The sequence below is a fragment of the Hevea brasiliensis genome, chromosome 16 (genome assembly GCF_030052815.1).
Source record: "Hevea brasiliensis isolate MT/VB/25A 57/8 chromosome 16, ASM3005281v1, whole genome shotgun sequence".
NCBI classification, from domain to species: Eukaryota; Viridiplantae; Streptophyta; class Magnoliopsida; order Malpighiales; family Euphorbiaceae; genus Hevea; species Hevea brasiliensis.
In genome coordinates this window covers 47,953,130-47,976,110 of record NC_079508.1, presented here as the reverse complement: position 1 = coordinate 47,976,110, position 22,981 = coordinate 47,953,130, and the positions used below count along the sequence as shown (strand labels likewise).

The 22,981-nt window shown below is 29.5% G+C and overlaps 3 protein-coding genes across 5 annotated transcripts; all 3 read right to left on the bottom strand.

The window, feature by feature from the left end:
- Positions 1 to 3,351: 3,351 nt before the first annotated feature.
- Positions 3,352 to 7,944, bottom strand: LOC110671329 (UDP-rhamnose/UDP-galactose transporter 6). The gene is made up of 6 exons (XM_021833755.2): positions 7,740 to 7,944; positions 6,749 to 6,940; positions 5,372 to 5,556; positions 5,085 to 5,285; positions 4,692 to 4,853; positions 3,352 to 3,923 (listed from the first exon to the last, which is right to left on the bottom strand). Exons 2-6 carry the CDS (start codon positions 6,876 to 6,878, stop codon positions 3,594 to 3,596), a joined length of 1,008 nt encoding a protein of 335 aa, XP_021689447.1. The 5' UTR covers positions 6,879 to 6,940; positions 7,740 to 7,944; the 3' UTR covers positions 3,352 to 3,593.
- A 4,309-nt stretch (positions 7,945 to 12,253) lies between these two features.
- Positions 12,254 to 21,836, bottom strand: LOC110671353 (40S ribosomal protein S18). Of its 2 annotated transcripts, none has more exons than XM_058138049.1 (4): positions 21,725 to 21,836; positions 13,732 to 13,892; positions 12,980 to 13,168; positions 12,254 to 12,625 (listed from the first exon to the last, which is right to left on the bottom strand). In XM_058138049.1, exons 1-4 carry the CDS (start codon positions 21,725 to 21,727, stop codon positions 12,520 to 12,522), a joined length of 459 nt encoding a protein of 152 aa, XP_057994032.1. In that variant the 5' UTR covers positions 21,728 to 21,836; the 3' UTR covers positions 12,254 to 12,519. The 2 variants fall into 2 exon arrangements, with proteins under 2 accessions (XP_057994032.1, XP_057994031.1); XM_058138048.1 differs by lacking the exon at positions 21,725 to 21,836 and adding an exon at positions 14,255 to 14,412.
- On the bottom strand, positions 17,777 to 21,861 carry LOC110671354 (40S ribosomal protein S18). 2 transcript variants are annotated; one of them, XM_058138046.1, is made up of 4 exons: positions 21,725 to 21,861; positions 19,301 to 19,461; positions 18,543 to 18,731; positions 17,777 to 18,145 (listed from the first exon to the last, which is right to left on the bottom strand). In XM_058138046.1, the coding sequence occupies exons 1-4, from the start codon at positions 21,725 to 21,727 to the stop codon at positions 18,040 to 18,042; spliced, it is 459 nt and encodes a 152-aa protein (XP_057994029.1). In that variant the 5' UTR covers positions 21,728 to 21,861; the 3' UTR covers positions 17,777 to 18,039. The 2 variants fall into 2 exon arrangements, with proteins under 2 accessions (XP_057994029.1, XP_057994030.1); XM_058138047.1 differs by lacking the exon at positions 21,725 to 21,861 and adding an exon at positions 19,825 to 19,976.
- Between the last annotated feature and the right edge of the window lie 1,120 nt (positions 21,862 to 22,981).

Sequence of the window (22,981 nt, the reverse complement as noted above, 5' to 3'; positions counted from 1 at the left end):
ATTACGAAAAAGCAAGGTTCGGGTTTACCTTTGCCGATTCCGATTTCAGGAACGCGCTCGGGATGCCTGACAATGGTGGGGTAGCCAAAACCTCGATCCAATTCGGAGACTTTTCCTGTAGTCTGTACCCGGAATTCACAGATCCGGACAACTGTCGAATTTCCGCGAATTGAGGATACCTACACGAAGCCCAATAATAATATATAAAAAATCAGGGGTGTTACATACACCAACAAGTTAGTTTAGCCAATACATATCTCTTCTATAAGCTGTATATAAATAAACCTCTATTATAATGATAATATCAGTCTTGGTTCAAATAATCATAATTTTGATTTTAGTCAAAACACTAAACGTTTTTTTAAAATTATTGTCGAATAAAGCCTAAGTCTAACTTGTTTTGAGTATATGACTTGATATCAATTAATTAAGTGTTTGGGAGGATTCAAATTAAAATTGTTTTAAAAAATTATAATTTTAAATATCGTTAAAAAAATATTTTACTATTTTAATATTAGTAACTAAAATTTATTAAATTTAATTTTAAATTATTTTTTAATATTCTCTTATTAATATATTTTAAAAAATTATTTCCTCAATAATAAATTAAACAATAATATCAAACAAATCTTAAATTTGAAAAAAAAAACTACCTAATTTCATTTGTCATAACAAAACTAGTTATTGAAAGTCGTCTTGTCAAACTATTTTACCAAACTAACAAGTAACAATACTTGGGCGTTGTTTGGCATTTAAGTAATGAATAATAAAGCATTTTTTTTTAAAAGGAAAATCTTAGATATTATTTAAAAAATGGTTTGAAAAAATTATTTTACATTTTTAAATTCTTATAACTAAAATATATCAAAATTAAAATTTAAATAAATTTTTAATACTTTTTAATTAACATATTTAGAAAAATATTTTTTTCATTATCAGTTTTAACAGTAGTACCAAACAAACTCTTTATCTAACTTAAATCTTATTTGATTGACACATTTCATCTTCACTTTAAAAAAAAAATTAAAACATCTAAAAATTTTTAAGATGGGTTATAAAAGTTTGAATCTTATATATATATATATATATATATATATATATATATATATATATATATATATATATATATTACTTAATTAAATGAGTTATAAGATTTACAAAAATGTTAGGTAATTTTTTAAATAATAGTTTTAATATGAGTCTAATTAGTTAAATTTAATATATCAAGGTAGGAGAAGGTGAATTTACCGTGGAGTAAAGAAATCAATTAATTAATTGAATATAATAAGTTGGCGTGAAAATATGGGATCAATTTTGCGGGTTTGATTACTTGATTGAGGACCTAATGTAATATACCTTTTTATGTACTCTATTTAGCTACGAACTGTAATGGAATAATATTTTGAAATAACAATGGAAAAGAGAAAGGAGGATTTATTTTCAAAGATTTTTGCAAAATGAGATATATTCATTGGTTAATATTTTATAGAAATTCTTTATTTTTCCATTTTTATACATGTAGGCCTGTTTTATAATAAAAGAAAGCATAAAAAAGCCAATTCTTTATTTAAAAATAAAATAAAAATTCATTTCTCCTGCCTTATAAGAAGAAAAAGAGAAAAATAAAAAATTTATAAAAATTTGAATAGAAAATTCTGAAAGAGCATTTAGAATTATTTTATTTTCTACTCAAATCAGACAGGAAAAAGAAAAATGTAGTGCTTTTTTTTTTTAATTTTCCTCTTATGTCTTTTTATCCCTCAAAACTATTTTAATTTTTATACTTTTAAACTATTTTATATTAATTTTAAATTTAAAATATGCATAATTAAAATATTTATTCAAAAATATAAACAAAACATAAATTTTACGTGAAAATAAATTATTATTCAATTACTATAATGTTTATTATAAATAATTTATCACTATTCAATTATAAAATTATATCACATAATTCAACATAATCATTTTTAATAAAATTTTATTTGTTTAATACGTACATAATAGTAAAAATATAATAAATTTATTTTTTTATTTTAAAATATAAAAAATATATAAGTCATTTTTTTATAAAAAAAAAAAGATTTATAAAAAAAAAATAACAATTTTCTTTTTTATAAATATATATATATATATTTTTTTATAATTTCTCTCACTTTTCTTTCTATAATTCTCCTTTCTATAAAAATGGCTTGTAAGTAATAAGAACAATATATTTTCAGCCTACTATCAGCCAATGAAAAACCTCCTTCCTTCCTACCTTCCTTAATGCTAAAAGAAAATACTTATTTTACATTCTAAGATTAAGGTTGGTTTAAGTTGCAATAAAAAGATAAGTTAGTGAAACTCTTAACTCCTATTTAATTCACCAATTATTTTTATATGAGCATTAACTTAATATTGAGAATCAAGAATCATTTATTTTAATTTAAAATAAATATCATTAGAATAAGAATACTCGAGTATGAATAACAAGAATTCAGTTTATAGAGAGAATTTTTCTTATAAAATATCTGGTTTTGTTCCCTTTCTTTCGGTACCAATTGAGTTTCTTCTGTTTGCTTCCCGTCTTTCTGGGTAGGGGAAGAGGTCGTTGCTTGTGTTTTTTAGACATGCTAGGGGTTAGTTCTCCCTTTATCTGAGTTTTTTTTTTTTTTTTGTCTGATCCCTTTATCTGAGTTTGATATACAAAGATTTTGAGCCTATGATTTTTTAGTGCAAGTGTGGAGAAAGTTGGGAGCAAATTGGGCAACCTACATTGTCTGTGTTATGGCTGCTGGGGGTGTTCTATCGTGGGGAGAGGATGTGGAATGCACAGGATTCCACTGGATTAGACATGCTTATGGCCAACTCAAGACTATGAAAAACTAAAACGTTGGACCTCTGCGTGATATGCCCACCTTCTCTTCTTCGAATGCTGCGGTTTAGCAAGTTGGTTTGGTTTGGGGTCCACGGTGGACTGGGGGCTGTTTTAAAGGTTTTCATGCGGTCTTGTCACTGATGATGCTTCTAGTTCCTTCCCAGTTTTTGCTAAAGCTCCAAATCTAGGCGGCCAGCAGTGCTACGAGGGTATTCCATGGCTGATTTTGTTTCTATGTGGTGTATGGAGTTGGGTTTATGGGCTTTTGTTTTTATTTTGGTTCAATGTTGGTGTAAGTGTAATTCAGCCCAACGTGCCTCGTAATGTAATTACTTCCAGTTCAAAAAAGAAAAAGAAAAAAGTTACCAAGTTCATTGAAACGCAAGATTTTAACCGCTGGAATTGAATCATCTTTTTTTTTTAACCTTGCAAAAAGGAAAAAGGGGGAAAGAGGGCAAATCCAGCGATTGGTCCATAAAGAAACAAAGATCAAATCGAAAAAGAAATAATTATCATAATTTATATTCCTGAACAAGAAAAAAAAAATAGCCTAACCCTAAGCAAAAATCTCCTTTCCCTTGGTAGGATTTAGTAAAAGAAAGAGAAAAGAGAACCAATTGAATAAAGAAGAAATTAATTAGCATCAAACCATTGGATTTCTACTCTCTCATATGACTAATGAATTTCTGGAATTAGCTACCCTTGTATCCTTTAACTTATCCTACATGAATGCTTAGGCCTTCGGGTCACGTTCACTGGATTCTGATAAATTACTGTGTTTTTGTTGTCTGCTTGTTGGTAGTGAAATGCTCCAACGCTCCTTTCCTCCTGGCTTAGATGAAGCATTGCCGTACCAGATCATTCCGACCACGGCTATGAACATGCCCAGAACTACCTGTAAATTGAGGCCCTCTCTCCCAAAGAAGAAGAACCCCATTATCAACACAAGGATTGTCTTCATATGACCAAGTACTTGAAATGACACAGCTGTGAATTTGCCAATGCAGATGAACTGGCTGAGGTTGGTCCCAACCGCAATGGTGCATGATAGAATAATGAACATCTGCAGATGAAGAGAGAATTGTGAGAGAAGATTGTAATAAACCAAGGTAAGAAGCATGCACATGCAGCAGAGCTGAGTAACGAAGAGAATTTTATTCCATTTGCACAACCAAGAAAATGCCATGCATTTAGCCGCTTTATTTGGAAAAATCTACACAAAATGGAACAGCAAATCAAATAATGTGGTCAAATCTAAACAGGATATGGTTGTATAATATTGTCAGCACACTACAGATTGGACAGACCTGCAAGTGCTGTGGAGCATATATGAGAGATTTATAGCTATATTCTCCCATTTCACTGGAAAATGGTTACTGAAATTGATGTTTTACTATTTAAGATTAGGGGGTAAATATGGTTGGGCCCTTGAGCCTTTTTTTTCCTATTTACTTGCTTTGCAGATGGAAAATAAATATCTTTTGGTCTGTAGGTGCTATCAAAAAGAATCAGCAACAGAATCTTACTAATTTGCAATAATAATAATAATAATAATAATAAATTAGTCAACACCATCAAATTGATTCCTAAATTTCAAGTCCTAATAGAGCCAAATGCTTCCAACTTGTAAGCCTATATTTTAAATTGGAATGATTGAATTTTACAAGCCATGCAAGCCATATGAGACCACAGACATACATCTAGAGATCAAAAGCACAAGAAAATAAATCTACAAATCTGTTAAGATAATTACAAGTAACAGTTAATCTATCAAGATAATAACCAAGATTAAATAAAAAACTAAGAAGTAAAATTCTACTAAATCACTCACCACAGAGGCTATATTATAGTCGTAAGTGTAAACTCTTCTGTTTGTCAACCAGTAATCCAAAAAGGGGCCTACTAACAGCAATGTTGCAGCCTGTGCTGGAGCAGTATGACCAAGTAGGTTAAAAGAACTAAGCGAATACTTCTTTTGAAGGTAATGCACATACTGCAAATAAACAATTCAGCATAGTTACAAGGAGAGTGATTCTGAATTGCAAGACAAGTTCAGAAAACTGGATTAGTCAGTTCTTGTAATTTATGATGCTTTAAGCTTCTTTAAATTGAAAAAGGGTACCATCATAACTGTAGATTCATGCACATAAATACAAGCATGCATGACAAAGGTGTGAGCAAAAGACAAATAATTGCTCATTATGTAATAGAATGGACAACTTACATACTGTTGCAGAGAAGTGCTCCAGACAGCAATGAAAGCAGCGATGAAGCCCTTGGTATTCACACTTACATCGGTGATAGTGCAAACACCAACACCCAAGAGAACAACTGCTATACTCAACTTTGTGTCTCGGGAGTACCGAATCTTGTCAAACAACACTTCCAAAAGGCATGACACAGGAATCATACTCAGCTTTGCAATCTGACAGTTATATAGAACAGCAATTTAATGGATTTATTCCCAAAAAAAAATAAAAAAAGCCTAAACCAGCATAACAAAAATGTTACCTGATAAAATCCCACTGAATTCCACATTAGACTAACATTCATACCAACAACTGAGAAGTTTGCAAAGAAGACAAATTTCAAAAGCTCTGGGAAAGGTAGATGAGAGGCTTGGATGTATCCCAGCCACCTTAGAACAAAAGCCAACAAGGTTGTGGTAGCAAAATGCAAACCAGTTAGTGTTGTAGCTGCAGGAAATCATAAGCAGTAAAAAATGTGAACAAACAAATGATAAGCAGTTTATTTAGATTAATTACATATAATGTAAAAGCCATAAGCCAAAATCCTCTCTTTCATTAACTTACTGGTCACAATTGAATATCATCATCACAAACAAGAAAATAATTATCACAGTTACTTTCATGTCACTTTTACAGAAAAAAATATTATTGAAGAAAAGGTTATTAAAATTCACTAGGATATAAGGTTTCTTCCTAGAAAAATAAAAAAAAAGGTGTAATGCAATCATGGTTCCAATGAACCTAGTGCCTTTCATTTTTTTTTCCCTCACTAATTCACTATATATCCTCTATATCCAATATCAAAATTCAGAATAACACTCCTGCAATCCTATCCATTATCCAACTGAGTAACAAGAAGGCGAGAACATCAAATATAAGAATAAATTAGACGGAGATCAAGGATTTCCTTAGTTACACCCCATGAAGCTGCAAACCAGTATTAATGCTGACACCCCTTTAATTTTGATTCTTTAGATCATAATTTTTTAAGAACTATGGATCCGTCTACAATTTATTGTAAGCATCAAGCCCTAATCTAAGTTCATTCATAAAAATCACCATTCATAGGTATTAGGTAACAGAAACCACAAAACCAATGTTCCTATGAACTAATACCCCTAATAACTGAAAGAAGTTTAGATAGAGAGGAAAGTGATAACAAATGTTTACATGGCTGTACACTACTAAAATTAACTAATACACCAAATACTCACTAAATCTTAATCCCAAACTAGTTGGGGTAAGCCACACAAGCTATTTTCCTCCATTCCATCCAATTTAGGGCATCATCCTCCAAAAGATTTAGAATGAGTAAATCCTTAATATACCAGATATTGTAGCTCACAAATAACTGCAAACATTCACCGAAGGAAACCACAGGATAAAGTAGGACCAAATGGTTCTACTGCTCTACTTGAAGCTCTAATTAACATACAAGATCAAACACCATACATATGGGCACTTAACTAGATCTATTAACAAAGCTTACTTTAGAACTATAAGACCATTGCAGACCCTAAGTGTCACTAATATTACACAGCATAACAACAAAGAACAACCAAGAATACTATTGACTATCTTCTACAAAAAGAAAATGAATTAATGGAATGAGAATAGACAGGAATTAACGTAAACCCACCATAACTGAAGTCATAGGTGGCCATTAAGGCTTTGTTGACAATAATAATCCCAACAGAAGTGACAACGTTAAACATCCATGCAGCTGCATCCACTGCAGCCTTTTTATCAGCCTTGCTGGCTGGAGCCATTCTAAATTACTTCAAATGATTATTTCAAGACTTTACCCATCAGCCTCTATGCATAAGTCCATCTGCATTCAACAGAAGTGACAATGATTATTTTGAGGTACTAGTTTTCAAAAGCTAGAAGTTTGACAGTAAAGCTTCAAATGGAAACTGCACTATCATAAAACAAGGAAGCACATAGATATGTCCAACTACTATAAGGAGCAGAGGACTAGCAGCAATAATTAAACATGAAATGCTACTCCATCTAACCTGATCCATTTATTTCCCCACCCAGAAGACTCCTTAAAAATATATACAAAGCCCGTTCATGCATGTCATGAATTAAATCAAGATTATGAGTAAGCAATTCAAATCATACCCAGGATAATTAAATATATAAATACATAAATATCAGTTTCAACAACCTGTCTCCTCTATCTGGTACCATTAGCTGGTGACCAACCATCGAATGGTCAACCTTCTTCATACAAGAAATTCAAACTGTCTTAGGAACAACACACTCTCAAAAATCACTACTTTTTTCGTTTTTAATTCCCTGAATACAACAATTGAGTGCTTGAAAATGAAATATTTTTTAAATCAATCAACAAAGAGCTTGTGATCGCATCTCGCATTTATAAATCAAACAATCTCATGGATCACCAAAACAGATCTCAGATCAATCACGCAACAATCAAGGCTAATTTTAAATTTAAAAAAAAAAATCGAAGACCATATATGCATTCCAATGCAAAACTCACAATTCAGGATTTCAGATCCCAAAAGAAATTCAGAGACTGAGAGAAACCAACAATGAGAAGAGAAAAACAGATATAATAGTAAAAAAGAGTAGAGTTTCAGATAAAAAAAAAAAGCGCCTACCATGGGAATGAAACGACAATGAAAAGGAGCAATGTGAGTTTATGGAAAAGTATTTTTTTGGAATCAAAGAAGATCGGTTGAAAATGGGAATTGCTGAGAATTTGTGATTTGGAGAGAGACTTTAAATTTCTGTTGGGAAATGTAGGGCACGTGGGAAGTTGCAAGTGAAACAAGGCAGCCACGTGCCATTTTGGCCATGCTCCGCCAATATCACTTTATTTGAGAAGCGGTTATTTATTTTAATAGTTACCGGTTATATTAGCTGATAGATATTAATAATCAATAAATAATTATTTATATAATTATATAGTTATTAAAATAAAAATATTTAATAAAAATAATTATTAAATTAATTATTAAATATAAAAATAATGATAAAATTTTATTAACTTTGATCAAAATGTTCTTTCACTTCCTAAAAGCTATAAGAGATAACTTTTCATGAATCACTTTCTCAATTTCTAAAAATTAATATAAATGTTATGTTACTGAACAGTGTAAATAAAAGAAATAATATTTTAACTCTGATCAAAATACTAAGAATTACCTTAAAAGCTGTTAATAAATAAGGCCTTTTATCTTTCTAAATTTTCTTTTTGTTATTTTTAAGGGTGAAATTTTTTTAGTAGAGAAATGAAACGGTGCAAATTCAAATGGACTGGGTAATATATTTTTAATTATTGAATAAATTACGTTAAATTTTTAAGGATAAATTTGTTTAAAAAAAGTAAATTATTAAATTAAAATTATTTTTAGACTTTGATTTAAAACTATATTTAAGCATTTTTAAGTCCTTAATAAAACTCTTTTATTAATAATAGATTTTATGTTTTGATTATTTACTTTTAATTTTTTAATTTAAAATATATTTTTAATTTAAAAATTAATTTAAAAATAAATAATTAATTATTTAGTAAAATAATTTAAAATTAAATTTTAAATAATTTAAGTGTTTAATTAAAATATGCTTAAAAAAAATTTAATTTATCAAAATGATAAAAAAATATATTATTGAGTGATATGGTTGTTAAAGTGAAGATAACGTAGATATTTTTAAAAGTTATTAGAATAATATAATTTTTTACTTGATTAAATAATATTTTTAAAATAAACAGATGAGTCAGAAATAAGGGTATCTTAGAGAGTGTTTAGTTTGACTTAGAGAGTGTTTAGTTTGACTTACAAGTTGATCAAATTTACTTATAAGTAGAAAGTAATAAGTAGATTAATATTTAATTGGGCTTATTAGTTAAAAAAAATATTAAAATCAATCAGAAGTTATAAGTAAGATCGTTTCACTTATGACTTATTTAAAATTATATTTTGACCAAATAAAAAACATTTTATCCTTATAATTTTTAAAAACAGCATTTCAACGATCATAATACTCAATAATATATCATTTTCTATTATTTTGACAATTAAGTTCATTTTAATCATCTTCTAATCAAACACTTAAACTATTTAAAAGCTAATCTTAAGTAAATTTACTAAATAATTAATTATTTATTTTTAAATTAACTTATAAATTTAAAAATATATTTTAAATTAAAAATTAAAAATATATTTTTTTACTTATAAGTTAAATTAAACATCTTCTATCTTCGAACTTTTTGCTAGATGGATAGGAATCTCTGTCCAACATACTTATCAACATATTTAGAAAGAGAAGGCAAGGAAAAAGAAGCAAATAGAATATGCCTAATCCTTTAATGGCTCTCAAGGAGACTACAAAAACACTCTTCTTCAACAACAGTTGTCATTGATTTAATGTATCCCTTGTTGAATTCCCCAAAATCATTGGTGAATACCTTTCTTGCAGCTTCTGTACTTGGAACAAAAGCTTGGATCTTGCCAATCATTAGTGAAAGCCAGATGCTTATTAATGTATTGTTTTTTTTTCTTTTTTTTTTTTCCTTTAAGCATGGAACTATGTATTTGTTTGCATATTAAATAGAAGTGTGTGGTTACGATTTCCATTTTGGAGTTTGCCTCTATCTAAATATCGAAACTGAATTGAAATTTTAATATAAGTTTCAGTTCTAAAATAATTTTATACAATAATTTTCATAGAAAGTCATATTTAATTAATATTTAATTTTTAAAATTGATTATTAATACACAATATATTAGTGTATCAGATATAGTAACATAAAATCACCTATGAATTTTAATAATTAATTTCTAAATTATTTTTTTGCTAATATGACAATTGTTAGATTTAAAAAATTATATTCTCTCCATTAGTTTGATTTGACACTTAACAATAAAAACATTTATTACTTTCACTCTACCCACAATTTTGTCAATCAAATTTGCACATATTAACTCTTTAACAACTTAAAATTTGATTAATTGAAGTTACCAATCAATTAAAATATTGTTTTTTTAATTTTATAAATAACATGTTAACTCAGTTCAACTCAACTAAGACTTTATTTCAAAAATTTAGGGTCATTTATGTGGATTTTCTTTTTTTATTCTAAACGATTTTGGGTTAAATCCTCGGAAATGTGTAATACTTCTAGGTCATGTTGTACTACTCTCCTCCAAGTCAGTTTAGGTCTACCCCTTCTTTTCTTTATATTCACTAACCTAATGTGCTCTACTTGTCTAACTGGAGCCTCCGTATGTTTACGCTTCACATGATCAAATCACCTAAATCTCCCTTCTCTCAATTTATCCTCAATTGGCACAACTTTTACCTTTTCTCTAATACTCTCATTATGGACTTTATCTAGTCTAGTATGATCACTCATCCACCTTAACATTCTCATCTCCGCAACTTTTATCTTATACACATACGACTCCTTCAGTGCCCAACACTCACTACTATATAACATGGCCGGTCGTATGACTGTATGGTAAAATTTTCCTTTCAACTTATTGGGAATCTTGCGATCACATAAAACTCCCGTGACACTTCTCCACTTCAACCATCCGGCTTTAATCCTATAACTAACATCCTCCTCACATCTCCCATCTACTTGAAAGATTGAGCCGAGATATTTAAAGTGATTACTTTGGAGCAGTATTACTCCATCCAAACTAACTCCTTCCCTATCACCAGTTCGGCATTCACTGAACTTGCAATGCATGTATTCTGTCTTCGTTCTACTTAACTTAAAACCTTTAACTCTAGAGTACTTCTCCAAAACTCTAGCTTTCTATTGACTCCTTCTCGCGTTTCATCTATCAGAACTATATCATCTGCAAACATCATGCACCATGGGATACTCTCTTGTGTATGTTTCGTCAATTCATTTAAAACTAATGTAAAAAGGTAAGGGCTTACAACTGAACCTTGGTGTAATTCAATTGAAATAGGAAAATCTCTTGTGTCCCCTCCCACTGTGTACACAATAGTAGTTGCTCCTTCATACATATCTTTCAACAATTGTATGTACCTAATAGATACCCTCTTTTATTCTAACTTTCTCCATAAGACATCACTTGGAACATTATTATAAGCCTTCTCCAAATCGATAAAAACCATGTGTAAATCTTTCTTCACATCTCTATATTTCTCCATCAAGCTTCTAATGATTTGAATCCATATCATACATCACTTGGAACACTATTATAAGCCTTCTCCAAATCGATAAAAACCATGTGTAAATCTTTCTTCACATCTCTATATTTCTCCATCATGCTTCTAATGATTTGAATCCATATCATGAGATGTGATGAAATTTTTACGCTAGGTGTCACCTACCGCAACCCTCCTCCTTTATCCGGATTTGGGACCGACTTAGCACAAACTACTTAGACATAGTTATAAACAACATGTTAACAATAATCTAAAATTTGACTACTAAAAGTCAGAGAATTTTATATTACTTAAAAATTAAACGAGAGTTTTGTATTACAAACTAAAATTTTAATACCTTATTATTACAAACTCTAAGTTAAAATACCACCTTCACAATTTATCATATTTCTAAAATATACTTATATAATTATGAATTCTACATAAATATTTAACAATATAATTAAAAATTATAAAGTAAATTAATGTTTTAATAATTAAAATTATTAAAAATATATAAACAAATAAAAATAATATTAAATTTAATGTAATCCTCCGTCTATATATATATATAAAACAATTTTTATTACATATAAATATATAATTATTAAAAAAAATATATTTATAACATCAATTTTCGATTCAATTCTAATTCGATACTGCTCTAATTTAATTTTTAATGAAAAATCAGAACAATCAAGACATTAAAACAAGTTTTATTGAATATGATTTTTATTACTTCAATACAATTCGAGTCAAGATATCAAAATTGTACTTCATCAAAAAAGACGTTACATATTCTAAATTCTCACCACAAATAAGCTTTTAGAAAATAATGTTGAAAAAAAAATATCAAGAAAGACTTTCAATTGATAATGTACATGCCCTCCATATTCGTTAATCAATTTTTGCATGTCACTAGGAGTGAAGAAAAAAAAAAAAAAAACCTACCAACTGAATATTCAAGCAGGGCACTAAAAAGACCTAAGCCAAAACAAATAATAATTTTATATAGAAAAAAAAAACATAGAAAATCACATACAAACATTCTAAACAGCATATAATAATATTTGATTCTGCAACTCACTTCCACAGATAAATGCTTAATGGGATCAAAACCCTTCCTATCTAACAAAAAAAAATCTGGACTTTCCTAGTGCAAAAAACATCTGGACTTTCCTAGTGCAAAAACCTGTGGCAAGGAACCAACTCTCCCAACCCATATATTAATTCAACCCAGTCAACAGATTTTCACCGCTTCTTAGAGACACCAACAGTCTTTCCACGACGACCAGTGGTCTTAGTGTGTTGTCCCCTGACACGAAGACCCCAGTAGTGCCTCAGACCTCTATGGTTCCTGCAAAATGTACTCTGATCAGCTGGCAGTACCATGTTTCACCAGTTGTGAGTATAATCAAAGTTAAATAACACTTATGTAACTATATTTGACATGTTAAGCCATAACACCACCACCACCACCTCCTCCCAAAAGGAAAAAAAGTGAAGTTTTCTATGCTTCCCAACGACACTTAAAAAGATGGACATCTAAGAAATGATTGTTGTGTAAAAGTTGCTCTCCTAAGGATTTAACCCAAAATCGCAGTGAAGAAAGAGAATCCATATAGCTGACCCCAAATTTTTTGAATAAAGGCTTAGTTGAGCTGAGTTGTAAAAGTTACGAAACCAGCTAATAATCCAAACAATAAATTACCTGATCTTCTTCAATCTCTCCAAATCATCTCTCAGCTTCATGTCCAATGCATTAGAGACAACTTGAGAATATTTCCCATCCTTGTGATCCTTCTGCCTATTCAAAAACCAGTCTGGAATCTTGAACTGACGAGGATTTGCAACAATGACCATAAGATTATCCAGCTCAGCAGCAGTTAATTCACCAGCCCTGAAAGCAACGAAGCAAATCACATTATTGTAACTTAACAAAAACTGCTTGTTTAAAGAATCAAAACTAGTTATAGTCATCAAAAGTCAACTAGATCTGGAGCCAGACAAATTACAGCACAAAAACCCAAGAAGTAATACATCATATCAATCAAAATTTTTTTAACTTAATTGATAGGAGAACAAGGACATGAGTGATGGGATATCTTTCTTGATGAATGACGATAATACATCTGAGAATGGATTCTACAAAGATATCAGCCTTGGTGGTAAGACCATTAGATTACCAGCAGAACTCCAATTCTGCTTCCCCCGTGAAACAAAAAATTCTACCCGAAGCTAACACAGAGCCATTTTTAAAAGTAAAATTATGGGTAAAAGAACTAAAACTTTGTAACTTTTGGACAAATATCCCCACTTAATGATGGATAACACACTAGTTCAGCTAAGTTAACAATAAAAAAGTTAAGAAGTCCATGTTTGCTAATCCATTTGATTTAATGACATTCTTCTTAGCACTAGCAGCAAACATAATCATGAAAACAGAGTACGGAAGTAGCAGACCTCTTGTTCATGTCAACATCAGCCTTCTTGCAGACAATGTTGGCGAAACGCCTCCCAATTCCTTTTATTGAGGTCAAAGCAAACATTATCTTCTGCTTCCCATCAACATTAGTGTTAAGCACACGCAAAATGTGCTGAAAGTCCTCATTTGCCACCAGAGACTGCACATACAAAAAAATCCATACTCACATTCTCATCTAGCAAAAGTCAAACCGCACACCTAACGCGCAAATCTATACAAAAAATATAATAATATACACATCTAAGAGACTGCAATTGGCATTCCAGATCAAGCTAAACAAGCAAGCCGCACTGAAAAGCACACACACAGAATACATAGAACTAAAGCATGCCTATAACACATGTATTCCCACGAGAATCGAATAGTATTGAAACCCTTATCAACAGTTCAGATCAAACAAACGTAAATTCACACATAAACAAGCAAGTAAACGCTTTTTTTTTATATATTTAATAACAAAAAAGCATGTAATCATGTAAAAGCGATTGAAACCCTAATTACCATTTTGTATTGCAGTGACTTTGCAAGAGAGAGGGAAAGGGCTCCGGCGTACTGAGACGCAGCTTCAAATAACTAACAGAAACAAGCAGAAGCGAGGATTAGGGTTTTAAAGGCGTTGGTTATCACTCTAGTTAGGGTTATTAATGTCTTTGAAAGACAATTTTACCCTCCCAAAGGTTTTTCAATCCTAAATTCATTTGTAATTTTTTTAAAATTATATCTTTATATAATATTAATGTACTATGGGGTGTTTGATTTATTTATTGACTGTGATTGATAGCTGATGGATAAATTATAGTGTTTGATAAGCTTAAAAAAATAGAGCTGATAGCTGATAGGCAACTGGTATCACTGATATGATATGATACCATCAGCTGCAGTTTGTATCAGCTCTATTTTCAGAGCTGTTTCTCATCAGCTAATAGTTGATTTAGTTTTATTTTTTATTTTGACAATATTATCCTTTTTTATTTAACTTGAAAATTAATATTAGTAATGTTTTTATTTTTTATTTTTTATTTTTTATTTATAATTTTAACATTTTAATTAACCTATTTTAACTTTGTTAAAATATTTTTTATTAATAACATAAAATATAAAATATTTATTTATATCTAAAAACTTAAAATTAATTATAAATTTTTTTATTAACAATAATAATTAATTTATTATTTTATCTATATTTTTAAAATTATTTAATTATCTTAAAAAATAATTATTTTCTTATTTCAATAATAAAATAAATGATATAATATAATAGATTAATAATTATATATTTATTTAAATAATATAAAATATTAATTTAATAATTATATATTTAATTTAATAATAAATAATATAATATAATGTAATAAATTTATAATTTTATATTTATTTAAAAATTAAATAAATTATATGATATATACCCTTATTAGTCATTTTACATGTCAACAGTAACAACTAAATATAATTTTATCAAACACTTAATATAAAGCAAATTATCATCAATTTATCGATTATCATTATTAACAATAACAACTATCATTGCCTAACATTCAATGCATTCAACGGTTAAACCAAACAGGCCCTTAGTTTTCAATTTTTTTAGAAAAAGCATTTATATTGAATAATAAATTATATATAAATAAATTTTATATGATTATATGTTTATATTTTTATTGAAAAATGAAAAAGTCAATTTCATTCATTAACAAATTGATTGAAACTGAAAATTTATAAAATTTTAATTTAATTAATTTTTTTATAATAATATTCAGTGAAATGGATTAAAAATTTGAAATATCATTCATAAAATCATTGTTTTGAATTCAACTCAATTAAGTGTTCCTAGACTCATACAAGCAACATATTAAATACACATTTTTTTATAACAAACTGATATTATTAATTAATTATAAATTATAATTTTTATTAGTTAAATGAACCGTACCGAGTGATGGGTGAGTAGTCAATTTATAAATTGCTTTTCGTTTATAAAAGTTCAAGTCCAATAAATATATTAAAAAAAATCTCAAACCCACTAAATCAAACCAAACCCAATAATTAAATCCTGAGAGACCGGAGAAGCCAAATCACTACAAATCCATTCAACGCTCCCCTTGTCCTAACCACAGGAATTTGGGGCAGAGGGCAAAAGCTATTTCGCGAGGGAGTGGACTCGGGTGGATTTTTTGATGGAGACTTTTTTTTTATTTTTTCATTTTAATTTTTTATTATTATATAATATAAATTTATTTATTATAAATAAATTATAAATTTAAAATATAAGTTTTAAATATAATTTTAATAATATATTTATTTTTCATTAAAATTATAAAATTTAAATATATAAATAAATATAAATAATTTATTTGTTAATAAAATAATAATTTCTTATTATATGAGGCGGGCCGCATAATATCGGGGTTGGGAAAAAAAGTTCAAGCTGGGTTGAATCAAGTTCGAGAATAATTATCATATTTATTAATTGTCGTCATTTTTGTAGAACCGAATTGAAGCAACTTGGAAGGGCTAATAAAATAGAAGCTACACAGCAAAACAGAAAAATTACCTAATAACCAAAAGCCACCGCCTTTGACATCAATCCAGCCATATGCTGGACCTCAGAAGCAATAAATACCACCATCATCGGCTACTGTCGGAGGGAGGAGATGGGTAGAGCTCATAGCTTCTCAATCTCCTATAGCCTTGGGGGGGTGGTGAAATTGATAACCACCAATTAAGACTAACTCAACAACACTGAGTTACCTACCAATTCACCACCAAACATGCAGAGACCCTCCAAGAAGATGAAGGCCAACTGACATCAATGAGTGGTGCCACTCCCAATAAAGCTATAACCGTTATACGAATCAAAAGAAATGCTCTCATTGTGAACTCCAAATTTGCATAACACAAAACAAACAAAAACCTATTTACTCTCAAACCCAGCAATGGAGAGCAAACCGTGCAGGTTGGGACAAAATGATAGATTTCCCTACCTTAAGGTGCGGAAAGCAAAAAGATGGGGAGATTCGATTAAATTGAGAGAATAAATAAGAAAATTATCTCTCTACAACTTAGAAAGTGAGAGTTATATGTGTCAAAATTTAAACCACAAACTCATAAAGATTGACATAAACCAAATAAAAATGAAAGCTTAATTACAACTACATATTTAGACGTTATTATATTTTAATTTAATATTTTGATTTTAATAATTTAAAATTAAATGTAATTTTATTTAATGAATATGAAGAAAACGTATTATTGATAACACCATAAATTATGTGAAATATTTACTTTTTACGAATGAAACTTTTATTTATGTGAAATATTTTACTTATTATGAATGAGATTTTTATTTATTATGAATGAAATTTATATCACACATAATATAATGAGTCATGTGAATATCACTCATAATAAACCACTAAATCAATTTTAGTTATTTAATAATATTAATTAACATTAACCAAGAATATTCACCATCATTGAATGGTTGTCGTTAAATCTTCTACTGGTCACTATAAAAAAAAAAGGCTGAAACGTCTATCTACGACCCTCAACTTGTCCCACCCGCTTTATTTCATTCTGATTTAACTCTCCACGTTAGCATTATGACTAAACATTATCTCTACTTACGAATAAAATAAAATAAAAACAACTAGTTATCCAATAATTCGTCTTATTAGGCGTCACTTTGGATTCAGTGGTAGATTCCTTCTTATGGAGCTGGATTAAATCGAGAACGTCATCTGGTGAATATGATTTTTATTGGTTCAATACAATTCGAGTCAAGATATCAAAATTGTACTTCATCAAAAAAGATGTTACATATTATATATTCTCACCACAAATAAGCTTTTAGAAAATAATGTTGAAAAAAAATATATCAAGAAAGACTTTCAATTGATAATGTACATGCCCTCCCCCTATTCGTTAATCAATTTTTGCATGTCACTAGGAGTATAAAAAAAAAAAAAAAAAAAAAAAAAAAAAAAACCTACCAACTGAATATTCAAATAGGGCACTAAAAAGACCTAAGCCAAAACAAATAATAATTTTATATAGAAAAAAAACATAGAAAATCACATATAAACATTCTAAACAGCATATAATAATATATGATTCTGCAACTCACCTCCACAGATAAATGCTTAATGGGATCAAAACCCTTCCTATCTAACGAAAAAAATCCGGACTTTCCTAGTGCAAAAAACATCTAGACTTTCCTAGTGCAAAAACCTGTGGCAAGGAACCAACTCTCCCAACCCATTTATTAATTCAACCCAGTCAACAGATTTTCACCGCTTCTTAGAGACACCAACAGTCTTTCCACGACGACCAGTGGTCTTAGTGTGTTGTCCCCTGACACGAAGACCCCAGTAGTGCCTCAGACCTCGATGGTTCCTGCAAAATGTACTCTGATCAGCTGGCAGTACCATGTTTCACCAGTTGTGAGTATAATCAAAGTTAAATACCACTTATGTAACTATATTTGACATGTTAAGCCATAACACCACCACCACCACCACCACCTCCTCCTCCTCCCAAAAGGAAAAAAAGTGAAGTTTTCTATGCTTCCCAACGACACTTAAAAAGATGGACATCTAAGAAATGATTGTTGTGTAAAAGTTGCTCTCCCAAAGATTTAACCCAAAATCGTAGTGGAGAAAGGGAATGCATATAACCGACCCCAAATTTTTTAAATAAAGGCTTAGTTGAATTGAGTTGCAAAAGTTGCTCTCCAATTCTAGTACCAAGCAAAGTACAAGGAAACCAGCTAATAATCCAAACAATAAATTACCTGATCTTCTTCAATCTCTCCAAATCATCTCTCAACTTCATGTCCAATGCATTAGAGACAACTTGAGAATATTTCCCATCCTTGTAATCCTTCTGCCTATTCAAAAACCAGTCTGGAATCTTGAACTGACGAGGATTTGCAACAATGACCATAAGATTATCCAGCTCAGCAGCAGTTAATTCACCAGCCCTGAAAGCAACGAAACAAATCACATTATTGTAACTTAACAAAAACTGCTTAATCAAAACTAGTTATAGTCATCAACAGTCAACTAGATCTGGAGCCAGACAAATTACAGCACAAGAACCCAAGAAGTAATACATCATATCAAATCTGTCGTCATTTTTTAACTTAATTGATAGGAGAACAAGGACATGAGTGATGGGATGTCTTTCTTGGTGAATGATGATAATATATCTGAGAATGGATTCTACAAAGATATCAGCCTTGGTGGTAAGAACATTAGATTACCAGCAGAACCCCAATTCTGCTTCCCCCATGAAACAAAAAATTCTACCGGACGCTAACACAGAGCCATTTTTAGAAGTAAAATTATGGGTAAAAGAACTAAAACTTTGTAACTTTTGGACAACCATCCCCACTTAATGATGGATAACACACTAGTTCAGCTAAGTTAACAATAAAAAGGGACAAAAAAGTTAAGAAGACCATGTTTGCTAATCCATTTGATTTAATGACATTCTTCTGAGCACTAGCAGCAAACATAATCATGAAAACAGAGTACAGAAGTAGCAGACCTCTTGTTCATGTCAACATCAGCCTTCTTGCAGACAATGTTAGCGAAACGCCTCCCAATTCCTTTGATTGAGGTCAAAGCAAACATTATCTTCTGCTTCCCATCAACATTAGTGTTAAGCACGCGCAAAATGTGCTGAAAGTCCTCATTTGCCACCAGAGACTGCACATACAAAAAATCCATACTCACATTCTCATCTAGCAAAAGTCAAACCGCACACCTAACGCGCAAATCTATACAAAAAATATAATAATATACACATCTAAGAGACTGCAATTGGCATTCCAGATCGAGCTAAACAAGCAAGCCGCACTGAAAAGCACACACACAGAATACATAGAACTAAAGCATGCCTATAACACATGTATTCCCATGAGAATCGAATAGTATTGAAACTATTATCAACAGTTCAGATCAAACAAACGTAAATTCACCCATAAACAAGCAAGTAAACGCTTTTTTTATATATATTTAATAACGAAAAAGCATGTAAATGCATGTAAAAGCGATTGAAACCCTAATTACCATTTTGTATTGCAGTGACTTTGCAAGAGAGAGGGAAAGGGCTCCGGCGTACTGAGAGGCAGCTTCAAATAACTAACAGAAACGAGCAGAGGTGAGGATTAGGGTTTAAAGGCGTTGGTTATCACTCTAGTTAGGGTTATTAATATCTTTGAAAGACGATTTTACCCTCCCAAAGGTTTTTCAATCCTAAATTCATTTATAATTTTTTTAAAATTATATCTTTATATAATATTACTGTATTAGTTTTCAATTTTTTTAGAAAAAGAATTTATATTGAATAATAAATTATATATAAATAAATTTTATATGATTATATGTTTATATTTTTATTGAAAAATGAAAAAGTCAATTTCATTCATTAACAAATTGATTGAAACTAAAAATTTATAAAATTTTAATTTAATTAATTTTTTTATAATAATATTCAGTGAAATGGATTAAAAATTTGAAATATCATTCATAAAATCATTGTTTTGAATTCAACTCAATTAAGTGTTTCTAGACTCATACAAGCAATATATTAAATACACACATTTTTTTTTATAACAAACTGATATTATTAATTAATTATAAATTATAATTTTTATTAGTTAAATGAACCATACCGAGTGATGGGTGAGTAGTCAATTTATAAATTGCTTTTCGTTTATAAAAGCTCAAGTCCAATAAATCTATTAAAAAAAATCTCAAACCCACTAAATCAAACCAAATCCAATAATTAAATTCTAAGAGACCGGAGAACCCAAATCGCAACGAATCCATTCGCCGCTCCCCTTGTCCTACCCATAGGAATTTGGGGCAGAGGGCAAAAGCTTCTTCGCGGGGGAGTGGACTGGGGTGGATTTTTTCATGGAGATTTTTTTTTTATTTTTTTATTTTTATTTTTTTATTATTATATAATATAAATTTATTTATTATAAATAAATTATAAATTTAAATATAAGTTTTAAATATAATTTCAATAATATATTTATTTTTTATTAAAATTATAATATTTAAATATATAAAAATAATTTATTTATTAATAAAATAATAATTTCTTATTATATGGGGCGGGTCGCATAATATCGAGATTGAGAAAACAGGTTCAAGCTAGGTTGAATCAAGTTCGGAAATAATTGCCATATCTATTCATTGTCGTCATTTTTATAGAACTGGATTGAAGCAATTTGGAAGAACTAATAAAACAGAAGCTACACAGTATAACAGAAAAATTACCTAATAACCAAAGGCCACCGCCTTTGACATCAATCCAGCCACATGCTGGACCTTAAAAGCACCACCATCATCGGCTACTGTCGAAGGGGGGAGATGGGTAGAGCTCATAGCTTCTCAATCTCTTATAGCCTTGGTGGGGGCAGGGGGGTGTGTGGGGGGGTGAGATTGATAACCACCAGCTAAGACTAACTCAACAACAATGTAACACCCCTAATTTTTAAATTTATTATTTTGTGAATAATATTAATATTTTATTTTATTTAAATTTTAGGAAATTATTTAAAATTTTTCGGATTTTAGAAATCGGGTTCGATTTTCTGAAAATATAAAACTTTGATAATTTTTAAAAATTTATTTAAAGACAACATGGCAAAACTAAAAATATATTTGGACTCTACGAATTTTTTCGAGTTTTCTAGAATTTTTTCAGAATTTTTGGGCATCATTTTCAGTCCCAAGGCAGAGTAAAAAATTCAAAATTTTATATTCTGAATTGAACTGGCCGAATCATTAAACATTCAACTGTTACATTTTAAAATTCACACATTTCAACCCTTATCACCATTTCAGATCAAGCAAACGTAAATTCACACATAAACAAGCAACTAAACAATTTTTTTTTGTTTATATTTAATAAAGAAAAAACAACTAATCACGTAAAAGCGATTGAAACCCTAATTACCATTTTGGATTGCAGTGACTTTGCAAGGAAGAGGGAAAGGGTTCCGGCGTACTGAGGCACAGCTTCGAATAACTAACAGAAACGAGCAGAAGAGAGAATTAGGGTTTTAAAGGTGTTGGTTATCACCCTGGTAAGGGTTATTAATGTCATTGAAAGACGATTTTACCCTCCCAAAGGTTTTTCAATCCTAAATTCATTTATAATTTTTTTAAAATTATATTTTTATATAATATTACTGTATTAGTTTTCAATTTTTTTAGAAAAAGCATTTATATTGAATAATAAATTATATATAAATAAAATTTATATGATTATATGTTTATATTTTTATTGGAAAATGAAAAAGTCAATTTCATTCATTAACAAATTGATTGAAACTAAAAATTTATAAAAATTTATTTTAATTAATTTTTTTATAATAATATTCAGTGAAATGGATTAAAAATTTGAAATATCATTCATAAAATCATTGTTTTGAATTCAACTACAAGCAATAAATTATATACACACATTTTTTTTTATAACAAACTGATTATAAATTATAATTTTTATTAGTTAAATGAATCATACCTAGTGATGGGTAAGTAGTCAATTTGAAAATTGCTTTTGTTTATAAAAGCTCAAGTCCAATAAAAAAAAAATCTCAAACCCACTAAATCAAACCAAACCCAATAATTAAATCCTAAGAGACCGAAGAAACCAAATCACTAGGAATCCATTCATCGCTCCCCTTATCCTACTCGCAAGAATTTGGGGTCGGGGCAGAGGCTTCTCCCCAAGGGAGTGGACTGGGGTGGGAATTTTTTTTTATTTTTTTATTTTAATTTTTTTATTATTATATAATATAAATTTATTTATTACAAATAAATTATATATTTAAAATATAAGTTTAAACATAATTTTAATAATATATTTATTTTTTTATTAAAATTATAATATTTAAATACATAAATAAATAGAAATAATTTATTTGTATGTAAAAATAATAATTTTTTATTATATGGGGCGGATCACATAATATAGAGGTTGGGAAAACAAGTTCGAGCCAAGTTGAATCAAGTTCAAGAATAATTGTCATATCTATTCATTGTCGTCATTTCTGTAGCAGTCGAATTGAAGCAACTTGAAAGGGCTGACAAAATAGAAGCTAGACAGCATAACAGGAAAATTACCTAACAACCAAAAGCGACCGCTTTTGACATCAATGCAGCTATGTGCTAGACCTCAAAAGCAATAAACACCACCATCATCAGCTGC